Source organism: Varanus komodoensis, unplaced genomic scaffold (assembly GCF_004798865.1).
Source record: "Varanus komodoensis strain SLA01 unplaced genomic scaffold, ASM479886v1 scaffold24, whole genome shotgun sequence".
Classification (NCBI taxonomy): Eukaryota; Metazoa; Chordata; class Lepidosauria; order Squamata; family Varanidae; genus Varanus; species Varanus komodoensis.
The window spans coordinates 8465209-8479459 of NW_025335641.1; the positions used below are offsets into that span (position 1 = coordinate 8465209).

At 42.8% G+C, this 14251-nt stretch overlaps 2 protein-coding genes across 8 annotated transcripts in view; one reads left to right on the plus strand and one right to left on the minus strand.

Moving 5' to 3' along the window:
• The window catches only part of FRRS1 (ferric chelate reductase 1), a 28392-nt gene extending 23001 nt beyond the window's left edge, over window positions 1-5391 (plus strand). For all 6 annotated transcript variants that reach the window (XM_044432615.1, XM_044432614.1, XM_044432618.1 and 3 more), the window contains 4 exons: window positions 515-573; window positions 1978-2121; window positions 3415-3476; window positions 3811-5391. In XM_044432615.1, the coding sequence (XP_044288550.1) occupies window positions 515-573; window positions 1978-2121; window positions 3415-3476; window positions 3811-3903 (358 nt within the window). In that variant the 3' untranslated portion in view covers window positions 3904-5391. The remainder of the gene's footprint in view (window positions 1-514; window positions 574-1977; window positions 2122-3414; window positions 3477-3810) is intronic.
• Window positions 5392-8539: 3148 nt separating this feature from the next.
• The window catches only part of PALMD (palmdelphin), a 72671-nt gene continuing 66959 nt past the window's right edge, over window positions 8540-14251 (minus strand). Inside the window, exon 8 of one of the 2 annotated variants that reach the window (XM_044432620.1) lies at window positions 8540-8675. In XM_044432620.1, the coding sequence (XP_044288555.1) occupies window positions 8632-8675 (44 nt within the window). In that variant the 3' untranslated portion in view covers window positions 8540-8631. The remainder of the gene's footprint in view (window positions 8676-14251) is intronic. The other variant, XM_044432619.1, reaches the window with a different exon arrangement.

Here is a 14251-nt window from a genome sequence, read left to right on the forward strand (position 1 = left end):
AGACTAAGCATCACTACCCTACATTTAAAGGATAGTGATTGTATGGCTACAGGCATAGAAACGAAGCATGTGCAGACCCTTAAGAATTTCTGTAGATCCCAAAGTTAGAAAAGTCTTAACTAATGAAAATGCATTTGTGTGCTAAGGTCCCTATTTGTGTATAACTTAATACATTTCTATACTGCTTTTCTTCCATAGGCTGTTTACACTGTTTAAATATTGAAAGAAACACACCTGACCAACACTCCCCCCCCAAAAAAAAAACCAAACAAAAAACCAAATATACGTTTTTTGAACCAGTGGCAGCCTGAGCTTCTCCTCCATTTTAACTCAAGGCACACAGGGCTTAGTGACCTCAGAGAAGGTGTGGAAGGGCTTGCTCCATTACTACTCTCAGGCCATTGACGGTCTCCTCAGGAGTGATGCACTGAGTCCCATGGCCTAGATCTCTTCTCTTGCTGTTTTACTTCAATGTTTCAAACTATATATTCTTTCTTTCTTCCTTTGGAAACAGAAGGCAAATCTTCAATTGGTTACACTGGAGCACTGGCACAACTGCTAGAATATTAGCTGGTGAGTGAATAATTCAATCCAACTTTGTCTCAAAGTTGGTTTTGTAAGATGGCTGGGAACAGCAGATAATGATCCCCCCACCCCGAAATTCTAGGAAAAGCAATTACTAGGTTCAGACAACATAGTATCTCACACTCAAGGGTTGAGTATAGGTTGTGGTTGAATTGTGGGTTGTTGTTGAAATGCTGGTGATTGTGTTGTCTGAAGCTGTGGCTTGTTATTATAAGCCATGTCTAATAATAAGCTTGTCTAATAAGGCACAGCTTGTTAACTGCAGATCACCCATGAAGGAAAACTCATGGTTTTTTGTTGGGTTGTTAATGGTGCTTGCTCACCATGGTTTGTTATCTGTCGTGAGGTCGTAACTCACATCTCCAATTAACTCACACAGCAGCCGGCAGAGAAGCTAAAGACTTTTATTGCTATTCACTACAAGATTTACGATGTGACTGATAAGCTCCAATAACAAGCCCCTTACATTTCAGTTGCTCCCTCCTTTCTGAGCTACATCAGGAGACCACGTGGCATCAGACCTTCCTGTCTCGTCTTTCTGTTTGTGGGTGGGACAGACCTCTGTCCTGTCGTCATAATTGGGCCTGTCGCCTTAAAGCCCTCCTAATTTGGGCACATGCCAAATTCCCCATCATGTCCTCTTGTTCTCCTGAACTCTGCTCAGCAGCTTCAGAGTCAGGAGCCGGGGGGCGGGGGCGGGTAACTTGCTCAGGCAGCCCAGTGCTAGAATGAGAGGAAGCTACTCTTTCAGACGCCTCCCCATCAGCCTGCGGGGAGGCTATTCACTCAGGGGCTAAGGGGTCAGGCTGTGGAGAGGTTACTTGCTCAGCAGTCTCAGAGTCAGGCTGCAGAGGGGCCGTCTGGGCACTGGGCCTCAAATATAAGTCCCCTTGTTCCAATGCCTGACTCTCACTGTTAACTCCTGCCTCTTCCTCACGAGTAGACATCAGACAACATGATAAACCACATTCAACCTGCACCCACTCAACATACAACAGATTCATATGTTTGTGCAACTTGCCTTTAGCTAATATGGAAACTTCACTCTTACTTCACTCTTACTTGTTGCTTTTGGCCTAACAATGTGTAGGTCACAGCCGCTAGTGGATACTGCCCATGGTCTAGTGAGTCTACACTGGGGTCTTAATACGATTCTGGGGATGTGGGGAATGTGAAATGTCTTGCTTTATAGATGTGCCCAGGAAGCCTGGACTCCTATGGGGCTCTAGTTTATTCTCATTCCTTCCATAGAAGGGCTTAAATATTTCTCGGTAATAAAAACATGTAGGAGAGTACTGCTTGTTGCTAGTGCAGTTCCCTGATCTGCTTTTCAGTTATTTGGTTGCTGCATGAAGATAACAAACATGTAAAGTTGATCTTCTTTTTAACTAGTGATAACAATATTCATGGGAATGGACTTGCCTGCTCTCAACCTTCCAGATCCATGGGATACCTATACAATGTTGGGATTTGTAGCTTGGCATGTTGGCATTGATCTTATCCTGGAGATACATGGCTATTGCCTCATTCGCAAAGGTACTAACAATACTACTCCAGTTTGTAGTTGTAATTGTAACAAGTGACTGACCTCTCAGCTCTTCATGGTTCTTAAAGCACTTGACTTTTGTTATTTAAAATATTTCAGAGTAGCTTTACCAGGTGTTTCTTACCAGCTGGGTTTCCCACCTTGATAATTGTGGCAGATGTTCCAGGTACACATGATCACTAATTTACATGAGCCCAGTTGTCATCTCGGGGAAGTAGCTGGTGGACTGCATATCTAAGCTGATCCATCATGTCCCCAGGCCTGGCCCTTAAGTTAAATATGTACATTCAGGTATCACCTTGAGCAAGACTGGGCGACTGGCAAAGAGGCAAGTAATTCTAACCTGTGCTCTGGCATCTCAGGGGCCTTTCTCTGTAAGGGGATTCATTATTCTGAGGATTTTGATAAATCGTAGTTATCTATCATTCACTTTTTAAAAAGCAGCCATTTCTCAACTTTTGAAGGGTGTCTACCTCACAGGGTTAGAGGGGCAGGCATTCTGCCTTGTCACAGGCAACTTAACTGTCATTTGAGAAAACATATACACTTTCCTGTGGTTCCAACCAACCAGTGTTGGCCAACTCTTCTGCTGCCTGTGAAGTTACAACTTTTTCATGGCACAAGATTCTCTCAAACTTACCTCAGTTAGGGTGTCGTGTGCTGTGACAAATAAAATGCATCCCATATTTCAAATCACAACTGCAAAGAAAGGGGCTTGACCCCCACCTCCTTTACTGACACAAAATGCACTAATTTCATGGGGTGCCTGAATAAACCAAAGCATGACTTGATGGCCTTGGAAATATTCTATGCTATTCTATGATTCTGCAATCCTGTGAGTGGCCATTTATGTTCTGAATTGTTGGATCAAGCTCAGTTGGATGAAGCTTAGATATGCTTAGTCAGAGAATAGTCAACCTGTGACCCTCATAGAAACAGAGCGAGTCAGAAGGGGTCTCCTGGGCCATCTAGTCTGACCCCCAGCTCAAGCCGGCTCCACTCACAACATGCTTACCATGTGTACGACCCTCCATGTATTTCGTTGTGTAACTCTATCACTCTAGCCAGGCATGCCAACAGTGAAAGATGTTAGGAGTTGTAGACCAAAACCTCTAAAAGGCCACAGGTCACTCACCTCTGGCTTAAATAGACCAGCCACTGTTAAATGGTTCGGTGTCTTAACATGTGACATACACCTTTTTTAAGCTAAACTTGTAAATAGCCAGTAACTAAAATTGATGTGTCCTCTAGAATAGAATTCTAATGATACTTCTGTGTTACAGTTGAAGTGCTAGAAGATGACAGGATACAAATTTTACAGTCTGTTACCACTGCAGAAGCACAGGTAAATATTGTTTGTGCATATGTGCCTGCATGGGAGAGAAAGAGATGCTTGTTTGTTTGTTTTTCTGAACATGGAACAGCCTTCTAAGAATGACAACATCTTCCGGTTGCATTTTGTATGTTCCTTGTTCTTCTAGAAAGCAGACTTTACTCTGGTTTCCCACTCACTCCCGTGCATCTTTCTACATGGGGTAACTTTCTGAATACTGTTTCCACTTTTCTCTCTCCCAAGCAATGCAAATCCAGAAGACTATAGGCATGGCTTGTTAGAAATGGCTGGATGGTTTCACAAGCACGCATAATCCTTCACATTTTCTGTTCTCTCTTCTTTCTAGGGTCATACATTTAAAAAGACAGTGCTATTCCTCTACATTTGTGGCAACATTGCATTTCTCATTGCCTTCCTGACAGCAATTGTACAAATTTGATTCTGAGAAGACTTCAATATCATGAAGAGCTTGTAATAGGCATGTTTGACACATGGCTCACAGAAATTCTCAGTAGAAAGACCATCCGTGAATGAAATCAAGGATGTAAGAATTCATTTCAGAATATAACTCTCACTGTGCAGCCATTGAAGGGCAGGATTAGACATTTTTGGAAGTGTTGGCTCAGTCTTGGTTAGAACCTGTCTTCATCTGCACCATGACTGAATATCTCATTTTGGTATGATTCATTCTATCCTGTAACTTCACCTGTCACCGGAAGACTAGAGAAACAGGATATTGCTTTGGATGAATTGGGCCTTCTTGTTTCAGGCTTGGCATCAACTTGAACTGGACTACCTCTTGTCTTTCATTAGCTGTTTGTTCATATTTGTCATGTTCCGCTAGCATCACCACAACCGTTATTGTGTTGTAGGATAACATGCATCTCCATGTTCTTCTGGTTTGAACAATCCAAGATGACTCATGGTCTGCTTTTCTTCATGCCCCTCTCTCCTCACTCATTGGGTATAGACAACAGGGGCTGTGGAGCTAGACTTGAAGAATCATGTCTTACACAAGAGATTTTCTGTTTCTGTGTTTAAACTCCAGCTGAAGCTGTAAGGTTTATTCCAAGGGGCCTTACAGCAGCTGAACTGGGAAACAAAGAATCTGTTAACCTTAAAGGTGAGAGAACTCAACATGAATGGAGGACATTCAGGTGTCTGATATCAGCTGGTATTTGCAATTTAAAAAATTCCTGGGGAATGACACAAGATTCTAGAGCAATATTTCAGGATATCTTTAGTTTGACTGGCAGACTGTGGGGCACTAAGAACAAAGGCCCTTTGCTTACCTGGAGTGATGGAGCCCTCAGTTCTTTGAAACTTCCAGTATACTTGTATGGGAGACAGCACATCTCCCTCCCTCTTTCAAACTGTAATGACCACTCAAAATGCACAGCTGTGCCCCAAAATGTCTATTTACACATTCATGTATACACACACACACACACACACACACACACACACACACACACACACAGTGTCATCCAATGATGTCCGTCCATGGCCCAAACAGTATCTGCGGATGAAGTGGTTCCATTCTCCCTTGAAGCCTCTGGTGCTTCCATGGAAGTGGTGCCACAGGGACAGGAAAGTTTGATTAAGAGAGCAGATACACCATGTTGAATGATATCCTGATGGGAGGAATATAATTAGTGCCAACTTGGTATTTCTGTAGTTTGCTTCCGCCATGCTGACCACTGGATTTCTTGATTCCTGCACCTGATGAAGCTTCCAATAGACACTGATCCTTCCAGTCCAATGCCCTTGGTATTTAATCATTTCCCTTATCTCCAACACGCAATAGAAATGAAGTTTGTGACTGCAAAATGCTGGTTTTATCTTGGTGCATTATGTCTCAGTGCTTATTATTTTTATTGTATTATCAAAGTATGAAATGTCTAAATTAAAAACCGTGTTGATTGTAGATTTTTGAAAGTTTTCTTATTCAAGTAGCATTTTAAAAAGGCTGACATCTCAAATGGAATAATATTTTGAGAATTTGATGAACCAATGGGTATGGTTGCCTAATATATTACAGCTGTTATACTTCTGTATGTCAGATACTTACATATTTGCACCAAAACTGTTTTGTTGATCAATTATAGTGAACACAAAACATGAATGGTTATTCTCAGATTTCCATGACTTGATATTTACAAGTCAGTTGGTAGCTGCCCATCCAGATTTTTGGTCTTTAAATCCCAGCATGTGAGCCAACCTAACTGGCCATGTGGGGAGCAGGGAAGCTGTTGTGAGTTATAGTCCAGTCTGTTTGGAGAGGACCATGTGGCGAATGCTGGCAAACTGATCTGCATTCTGCTCAACACCTGGAGCAATAATGGTATCCATGAATCAGTGTCTGAGAGCTAATGGAAGCAACATTCGGATAATGCAGAGCTAATGATGTCTGAGAATCGGTGAAATTCAGGATAAGCAGTACTGAGAGAAAGAGACCGCGTCTAGTATTAGCTTACCCATTTCAGAGTGCTACTGGTTCCAGTTCTAGATTAAGTAGATCCAGTAGATTAAGAGGTTGTAGCTGCAACTAGCAGTGTCCTGATCAGCTTTGAATAGTTTAGGGAAGCAGCCACCAGGGGGGAAGTGGTAGCATGCATGCTTTGATAGCATTCGAACAGTTGCACCGTCGTCTCCATGCGTTGTGTCCTTTGTGTGGTTGCACAGAAACTTTTCAGGAAGAGGAACAGCAACCAATAAGCTTAAGTCCTGCAATGGAGCCCATGAGACCTTCCTGCCATAGTTGAAAATAATGGGTTTGACCTTCTCTCCACCACTGCCACCCTTTCCTATGGTCCCTTCTAATGGATTAGAGGAAAGAAGCCTGAAATTTTGCTTCAAGTTTTAGCAGCTTGTGGATATCGTAATTGCTTCCAGCTGTTAAAATATGGAAGACTCTGTCTGAACATGGGGAACTTGCAGAGAAGAGAGCCTAGAAGTGCATTCTGCTGAATTATCCTAGAGACTTTGAATCTTAAGACTAAATCCACTAACAGTAGGAATGCCAAACAGATATTCTGGTATGGAAGTTATTTCTCTTTTCTTTACCCACCCTTGAATTCAATAATATATTTATATAGAAGCAACTTAGATATAGATAACACTCAATGCATGTGAATGCACTTGTAAGAATTGAAAATGTGCCTTAAATAGCCTTTAATAAGGAAACAAACCCATTGCCTCTCCTAAGATATTTTTCCAGTAGAATAAGCTGCCCATATTATTTGTCATTTCTTTACTTTTTAGGGAAGATGCATCCGTGCCACCTCTCAGTATTTTCATGCAGAATTCCTGAATGCACAGCTAAGCTCTTGGCATGTCACTTCTACTCTTGAGACACTGTGTGGTGCTCTTGCTCAAGTTTAATAGCAAATAGCTTGACAACTGCCAACGTAAAGAAATGAAACAGCCCACAAGTTTAAACTCCTAGGACAAATACAAACGTATGCTTTGAAAGAGCAATATGTTAACTTTTCAGAAAAAGCTCTTAAGTTAAAAGTACTTTTCTTCTGCACGTATATTTCGTAAGTATGACACAAACCTCTGGAGATAACTTCAGATGAACACATCCTGCTGCAGAGCATTCTGCCCTCTTACCTGTTTTTTTGAATCAGGCTGAGACCTGAAGCAGGTAGTTATGACCTGGGAGACAAGTACTTGGAGTTCAGAAATTTCAGTACAGCCAGTCCTGGTACTGGAGTACTATTTCAGTGATCTCTCTCTAAGAAGCTGAGGTTTGCAATTTCTACCTATCCAATCAGAGAAAGAGACATTCACAAAGATAGGAGAGGGAAGTTTTCTTTTAATTTGGAAAGGGTTAAAACTCAAAACAATGACTTAAACTGAGACAGGTGTAAGATGGTGGAAAAGAAAGAGACAAGCGGGGTAAAGTTATCTGTTTCACTCTCCTAGGCCCATCTATTAAATGAATGTTTAAGATGCTGTGTTTTCCAATTCTGAATAGGAAAATTGGGTGAGACTGATAGCCTCCAGACTGATGGCGGTGGGGCTGAAGTTCATGCTTTGTGGTCCTCGCACAAGGGACCTCAGCAACTTGGTGGAGACTTTGCCCTTTTGTGTTATACATAATGCACAGCATTTTGAGGTTCAGACACCTGGACAAATGCTGTTGAGTGATCTCCAAGGGCCATGCTTTTCTCATTTTTTGTGGGAGAAGTGAATGTGAAAATAAAACCTCTGCAATGGGCAACAACCGCCACTTCCTACAGCTCCAGCTGCTGACAACACAGCCTGGTGAGCTTGGGTTGTCTGCAACCGGAGGACTTTCACAACTAGAAATCGGAAATGGGACATTTCCCCTTGAGTTTCTCCCCTTCAGTAATCCACTATCTTCCATCCCTTCCATTCCAGTAATGAGAAAAATCAAGGAGAAAAGATTCTTTTGTGTAGCACCTGTGTAGTGTGAAAACTGGGAAATCTAAAGGAAAAGCTATAAAATATACCCATGTAGGATGAAGCAAGGAGGAATGATGCCTATTCTAAGCTGATAGACTGCAGTTCAACCAGCCTTCAGATTGCTTGGGTCTTCCTTAAGCCAAGGGGAAATATTCACACATTTCTAGATAATGGGGAACAAAACCAAAAGAACATTATGTAGACGTAACCTCTAAGATGTGAGGGGCGGATCTGGTAGTAGGAATTAGCAAATTGTGCTTCAATCCACGTCAGGCCAAGTAACTGGTTTATGGGAATGTAAGAATTACAATGTGTAACGCCCTAACACAAACTAGCTTAGTAAAGATAGAAAGATTTGCTCTTGCTTTTTCACAAGTCAGGCTTCAAGCGTAAGCTGGATCAATGGGGCAGAGAAAGTCATTCAAAATGTCGCTGGTTGCAGTCCTGTTCAAGATACGGGCTCTTAGGTTCCTATGGCACATCAAAACACAGAAAAAGATAGCTCCTAACAAACATTTCCAGTTAACCCTGAAGGGATTTTGAAGTGGTATGAATCAGAATAAAATTTAGATGGGCAAACTTTGTGTCTTACTGTTCATTTTCCTGTAAAGTGCTATTATTCCCATGTATGTACATTTGAATAAACAACATCCACCCAGGGCCAAAACATAGAGAATTATTCTTTTGCTTCATGTCACACTGCCAGGAACTTAGCATTATACCATTGTAGCTGTTAAATCACTTTCTTCCCCAGTTTTGCCATTCTCATTCTCAGAGCTGTAAAATAAAAACAAACACCACAATGAAGAATATCGCACTGATGATACTAAATCTTTTGTGTTAGAGAAGCTTACCCCAGTTAGTATTTGAGAGAGCCTTATTTTTTGTGTTAAAAAGCCGAAATTAATATGCATTGTATTTATAACAGAACAAGACAAAGAGCTGGAGCAAAGCTGAACTCAGTGAAGGCTGATGCCTCCAGTGTAAGTGGGGCAGTGCATCACTCTGGATTTCAGCCCAAACTTTGAAGGAGCTCTCCATGGTGCTGAGCTCCAGCACTTGAACTGGTGCAGAGTGGATACCCTGCCCCATGGACATGGCTGGTTAATCTTCTTACATGGGTAGCATTGTGATAATTGTATCTGCTTTGTTACTGGTGCAACCCAGGGAATGTAAGATACTTGGAAGCCACCTTCCCCAGCTCTAGATCAGAACTACAAGGACTTCCCAGTCCATTGCCCTGCCAGCTGCTGCTTGGCACTGCAAATACGGCCTCAAAAGGAGATTTCTGGGGGTGCTGGGAGGGTAGAGGCTGGAATATGAGGAATCCCATACCCTCAGTAGCCTCAGCGTAACACTCAGCTGTGTGCCATCCCTAGATGAGCTCAGAGGCCCATATTGAACAATATTTTGTAATGACAGGATGGAGATGTGAATGTCATCTCCATGACTCCTCCCAGCTTCTTGGCAGCAACCTGGCAGGGCACTGGATACTAGTAAGCCTCCAAAATCGGACGCTTCCTTCTAATGGGGACAGAGTTTGTACGATTGCGCTGAATGTCCCTGTTTATTGGCTGTAAAAAAGTTGCGTTTTCATTGATCAGTCCTGCTTTATTTCCGTTATATCCTGGTAGACTAGCTGGTGCAATAATTTTTTTTCTTCTTTACTAAAGCCCATGAGAGGGGTCATGACTCAGAGGCACTGTGCATTTTTGCATGCAGAAGGTCCAGCTTCCACTCCCAGCATCTCCAGCTAGGAATAGAACAATTCCTGCTTGGAATCCTGAAAAATGGTTGCCAGTCGCTGTTGAATATATTGGCCAAGATGAACCTATGGTATGACTTTATATAAGGCAGCTTCCTGTGTTCTAAATTAATGGCTTGAGAGATACTGATGCCACCAAGGTAGACACTAGATTGGAGTTCATTTGACTTTGAGGCATTTTTGTGCAGCTCTTCAAGAAAACAAAAGGTACATTGTGGTACACATTTGTGACCATGGTGCAGCACCTTGTGTATTTATAATATGGTTAAATGCCAGGATATAGTCTTGGAGGCGGAAGACCAGTGGAAAAGATCACATGTACTTTATTTGTTGTAAGCTCAAGGCACAGGATACTGCTGCCCCTACAGCAGAGCTAGGAGGCCCAGCTCAGGGGTCCTCAAACTTTTTAAACAGGGGGCCAGTTCACTGTCCCTCAGACTGTTGCAGGGGGTGGACTATTGTTTGAAAAAATATGAATGAATTCCTATCCACACTGCACATTGAAAATAATTAAAATTAATTAAAATTAATTAAAATCTTAAAAATAGTGGACTATAGTTTGAAAAAATATGAATGAATTCCTATCCACACTGCACATTGAAAATAATTAAAATTAATTAAAATCTTAAAAATAGTTAAAAATGTTTGCTCCGCTCTCTTGGGCTGCAGCAGAAACCCAAGATGAGGTGGGAAAGAGTATGTCCATATTCAAGGGACATAGCTACAATGTCCATGATTGTGCTGTGGTGGGGGGGAAACGGGCGTGATCGCAGCCACGCTCGTGCAGGGAAGGCGGGCACGATTGCGGCCATTTCCCTCCCCCCTCCGAGCACAACCACGATTGTGCCCATCTTCCCTGCATGAGTGCAACTGCGATCACGGCCATCTCCCCACTGAGTACGCTTGTGCCGGCTCAGAGCTTTTGAACTCGCTTGGAGATCGTTCTCTCCGAGTGAGTCCAAAAGCTCTGAGGGCGGCTGGATAAATCAACATGGCGGGCCGGATTCGGCCCGTGGGCCATAGTTTGAGGATCCATGGCCTAACTGCTGTTTTAGGGTGGTGTTTTGATGCATTTGTTTGGTTTTAGTCTGGTAACTGTGCAGCTTCACAGTTGTGCAGGAATGCAGATTAAAAATGAACTCTGTGGTTATCCACACCAATGTAGCAGTGTAGTAAAAAAAAATAGCCATCCTAATGCTAGATTTCTTGCCTGCGAATTCTCTAAAAATCTGTGTAAGGCAAAAGAATGGGAGGAAGGTGAGCAATTGGGCTTAGGAGGGGAATAAAAAAATATTCCAGATCAGGTTTCTAGTTTTGAAACAACTTCCATAGGTAAGAGAAAGAATCCTGCTAGACGAGAACACAGTTGCCTAGGTGGTGCACGAGAACTGCAATTCACAGAAAAACTAGTCCTCATAAATGGATGTAGAGAAGGCGTCGAGGCCTGTGGTTGGGAGTACAGTACCAAGATAAGACACTAGCTTAGACTGACCCCTGGGCTTATGTGCAGATTGCAACTTGGTTTTCTACTGCTTTTGTGTCTCCTGAGAGTTCTATATCAGCATTTATTTAGAAACATGTATTTTGTTAGGAGAAATGTTTATAGCAATGCATTTTTGTGTGGATTGTAAAGAGGGTGGTGGTAGGTTGGCTTGACTTTTGTAATATATTGCGAAAACAGGCCAGAATGGATGGACAGATGAACTCATAAAAATATTACATCAATGACTCCATCCATACCTGATCATGAACCTAATTGCTTCTCTGCGTCTCAAGAATCATACATGGCAGCGACCTGCGCATGCAAGAGCAAATTTACTCTTTGACCAGGATGCATCACGTATTCTAAGTCAGAAAGAGAGTCTTTTTGTAGCTGATATTAAATCCGTTGGAAGTCAAGAAAGTTTGTTGAGTGCCCCTTTGTCCGTGGCTGGATTATACTAAAGCACTGAAAATGTGTGAATCCGAGAAGGTGCTCCAACTGCCTTGCTGAACCAAGTAGCAAGATGTACATGGGCTCCCCACCCCCGACCAACTGGTGCCCTCTAGGTGAGCTGAATTAAAACTCTCCTCCAAACAAGGACTGTCTGGGGGATGCTGGGAACTGCAGTCCAACACAGCTGCAAAGTAGCCCGTAGAGGAAAGCCAACACAGAGAGTGACTCTCTGTTCATCTTGGCACCCGTGCATCACTCCTTGCTTGGAACAGAATGTATTCCTACTTGTACAGAAAGAGGTCAGCCTAGCTTTTCCTTAGAATGTCTGAGCTCTTTCTTCTGACAGTGCAAAGGTATCAAGGAATGCTTCACACAGTCCTTTATTGTACCTTCTCCAAATGTGGGAGAGTTGGCACTGATTTTTGTGGTCGAAGTAGGATGCACTTTGTCAAAGTGATTCCTAGAAAAAGTCTTTGTTGCCTTCACAAACTGTTCTTTGTGCGTTGGTACCTTGCCTGTGGACAGGCCTTCCTGGCTTTGTTTCCTCCTTACGGCAAGCAGGATAATTAAGAGATTGTTCTGGAAAATTACTCATTTCCTAGCATTCTCTGATTGTCCAGTGTGCAGTGCGCCACACTAACAATGCATAGGAAAGAGTACAGAGGTGGGAACCAAAGCGAGGACAAGTATTAATGTTCCGCAGAGAACTGTCTGCAGTGGATTAGCCTAACTTCATTTAATTTCTGTCACTTTGTGACAGAGTAGTGAGGCGCAGCTTCTGTAGTACGTAGGAAAAAGTTGATAAGGAGGCGCCACTTGTTTAATCAACAGCAATCCTTTCAAAGATTAAAGTTTCCTGAACACTTAGCAGCTCAAAGAAAGATCAGTACAAGATAGTCCTGTGTATAATATACAAGCTTTCCCTGGGTTACAAAGGCGTCCCCGTCCTGAGATTATCGCTAGTCCCTCCCTGGCCCAAACTCACCAGTGCCTCCTCTTTGTAGCAAGGAAATGCCCAGAGATTTCCCTCTCCTGATAGGCAGGGAAGAAAGGCATGCTTTGGAGGCCTTCCTCTCTAACTTTTCACTTCCTCTCTGTGGTGATGCCTTGGAGGCCTTTCCTCTCTCTCCTTTTGTTTTCTCTCTCTATAGGGTGGTGATGATTTTCTGCAGTATTTTTTTAAAATTAATAGGCATACTAGCAGTTTGTTTGTAAGTACAGGTTGTTCATAACTCAGACATTCGAAACTTGGGGACTGCCTGTATAAGCAAAGAAAGACCAGAGACTCAACTGGAATGACCAGCCTGATCTAGATCCTTCTCTCTAATCCCTGATGGTGGTGGTGAGGAATGGGATCCTGTTGTTACGTAATCAAGAAAATACATTCTCTGCACCTGTGCAAAACCATTTCCAGCTATTGTGCCTTCACAGGTTCTAGGGTTAAGGCCTGGCACTGAAAGCAGAAGTTGGAGTTGAGCCTAGGCACAATCTGGCTCCTAGTTGTTTTGCATCCTCTTGGATGTCAGTATGGATTACAAATTTTGTTGCCTGAGGCAGAACAGCAAACAATAAGGCTCCACACTGCACTTTATCTCCTACTGGATGCATAAGAGCTGTTATAAGAACTGGGGAGTATAAACAGTCTCCTTTTTGGGATAGGAGTGTTGCCAAGCTCTCTGACTGGCAAACGGATGTTATTCCTCTCCAATTCCTGGATGAAACTGGAGAGGGGAGGCAACAACAGCAGCAGCAGCAGCAGCAGGTTCTCCTGAAACATTTGCTCTACCTCCCCAATTCTGAGCAAATGCAACCCCAGCTTCATAGCAGCATAACAGATGAAAACGACTAGATGCCAACATGGGCAAGATAAGCGGATTCCTATTTTTGTCAGCAAAAATAAACTTAACAGTAGATATATCATCTTTCTTGACCTGTTGCCATTCAGTTAAGTTGGCCTGTATGTCTAATCACGCTAGCAAGCAGGATCACAGGTCATGCTGAGTGTGGGCAATGGGAATTGTAGTGAAAACAGAAGAAGTCAGGGGAGGCGGATTTAGATTTCAATCTAGAATCATGAGCATTAAAATAGGTGTGATAAAGACAGCTTTGAATGTGCTTAGCTGGTCCCGTCATCCAAACTCATCAGACTTACATTTCCCCCTGTTATGTTCTACAGTAAGAGTAGAAATGTATTTCTCTAGAAATGTATGCACAAAGCTACTTTTCAAGTGTTGTTAAAATAGATGTGGGAACAGATGCTGCAGTGCTCTTGGAAGGGAAAAACAGCAGCAATAGTGTAACAGATCTAATGTGAAGAAAAAGCAAGGGAAGGTGGTCCTCTGAGCTCTGCTGCTGCCTGTGCTTGGGAGGGACGCAGAAACTGGGATGATGGAAGGCCTTGCCTTGGGCTGAATGCCCTGCAGCAGCTTTCCACATCCTGGGGCTGTATCCTACTATAGAGTAAACCCATTCTGTTTTTCCTACTTAGAGAAGACCAATTTATATCAAGGGGACTTAAATTAGTGGCCACAAGCCCTGGCACCTCCCTGGTGTCATGGACTACAAGTCCTATCATCCATACCAACTTACTGCACAAAATGGGAAATGTAGTCTTAGCGCATTTGGGGAGAGTGGCCTTGGATATTTAGAGCC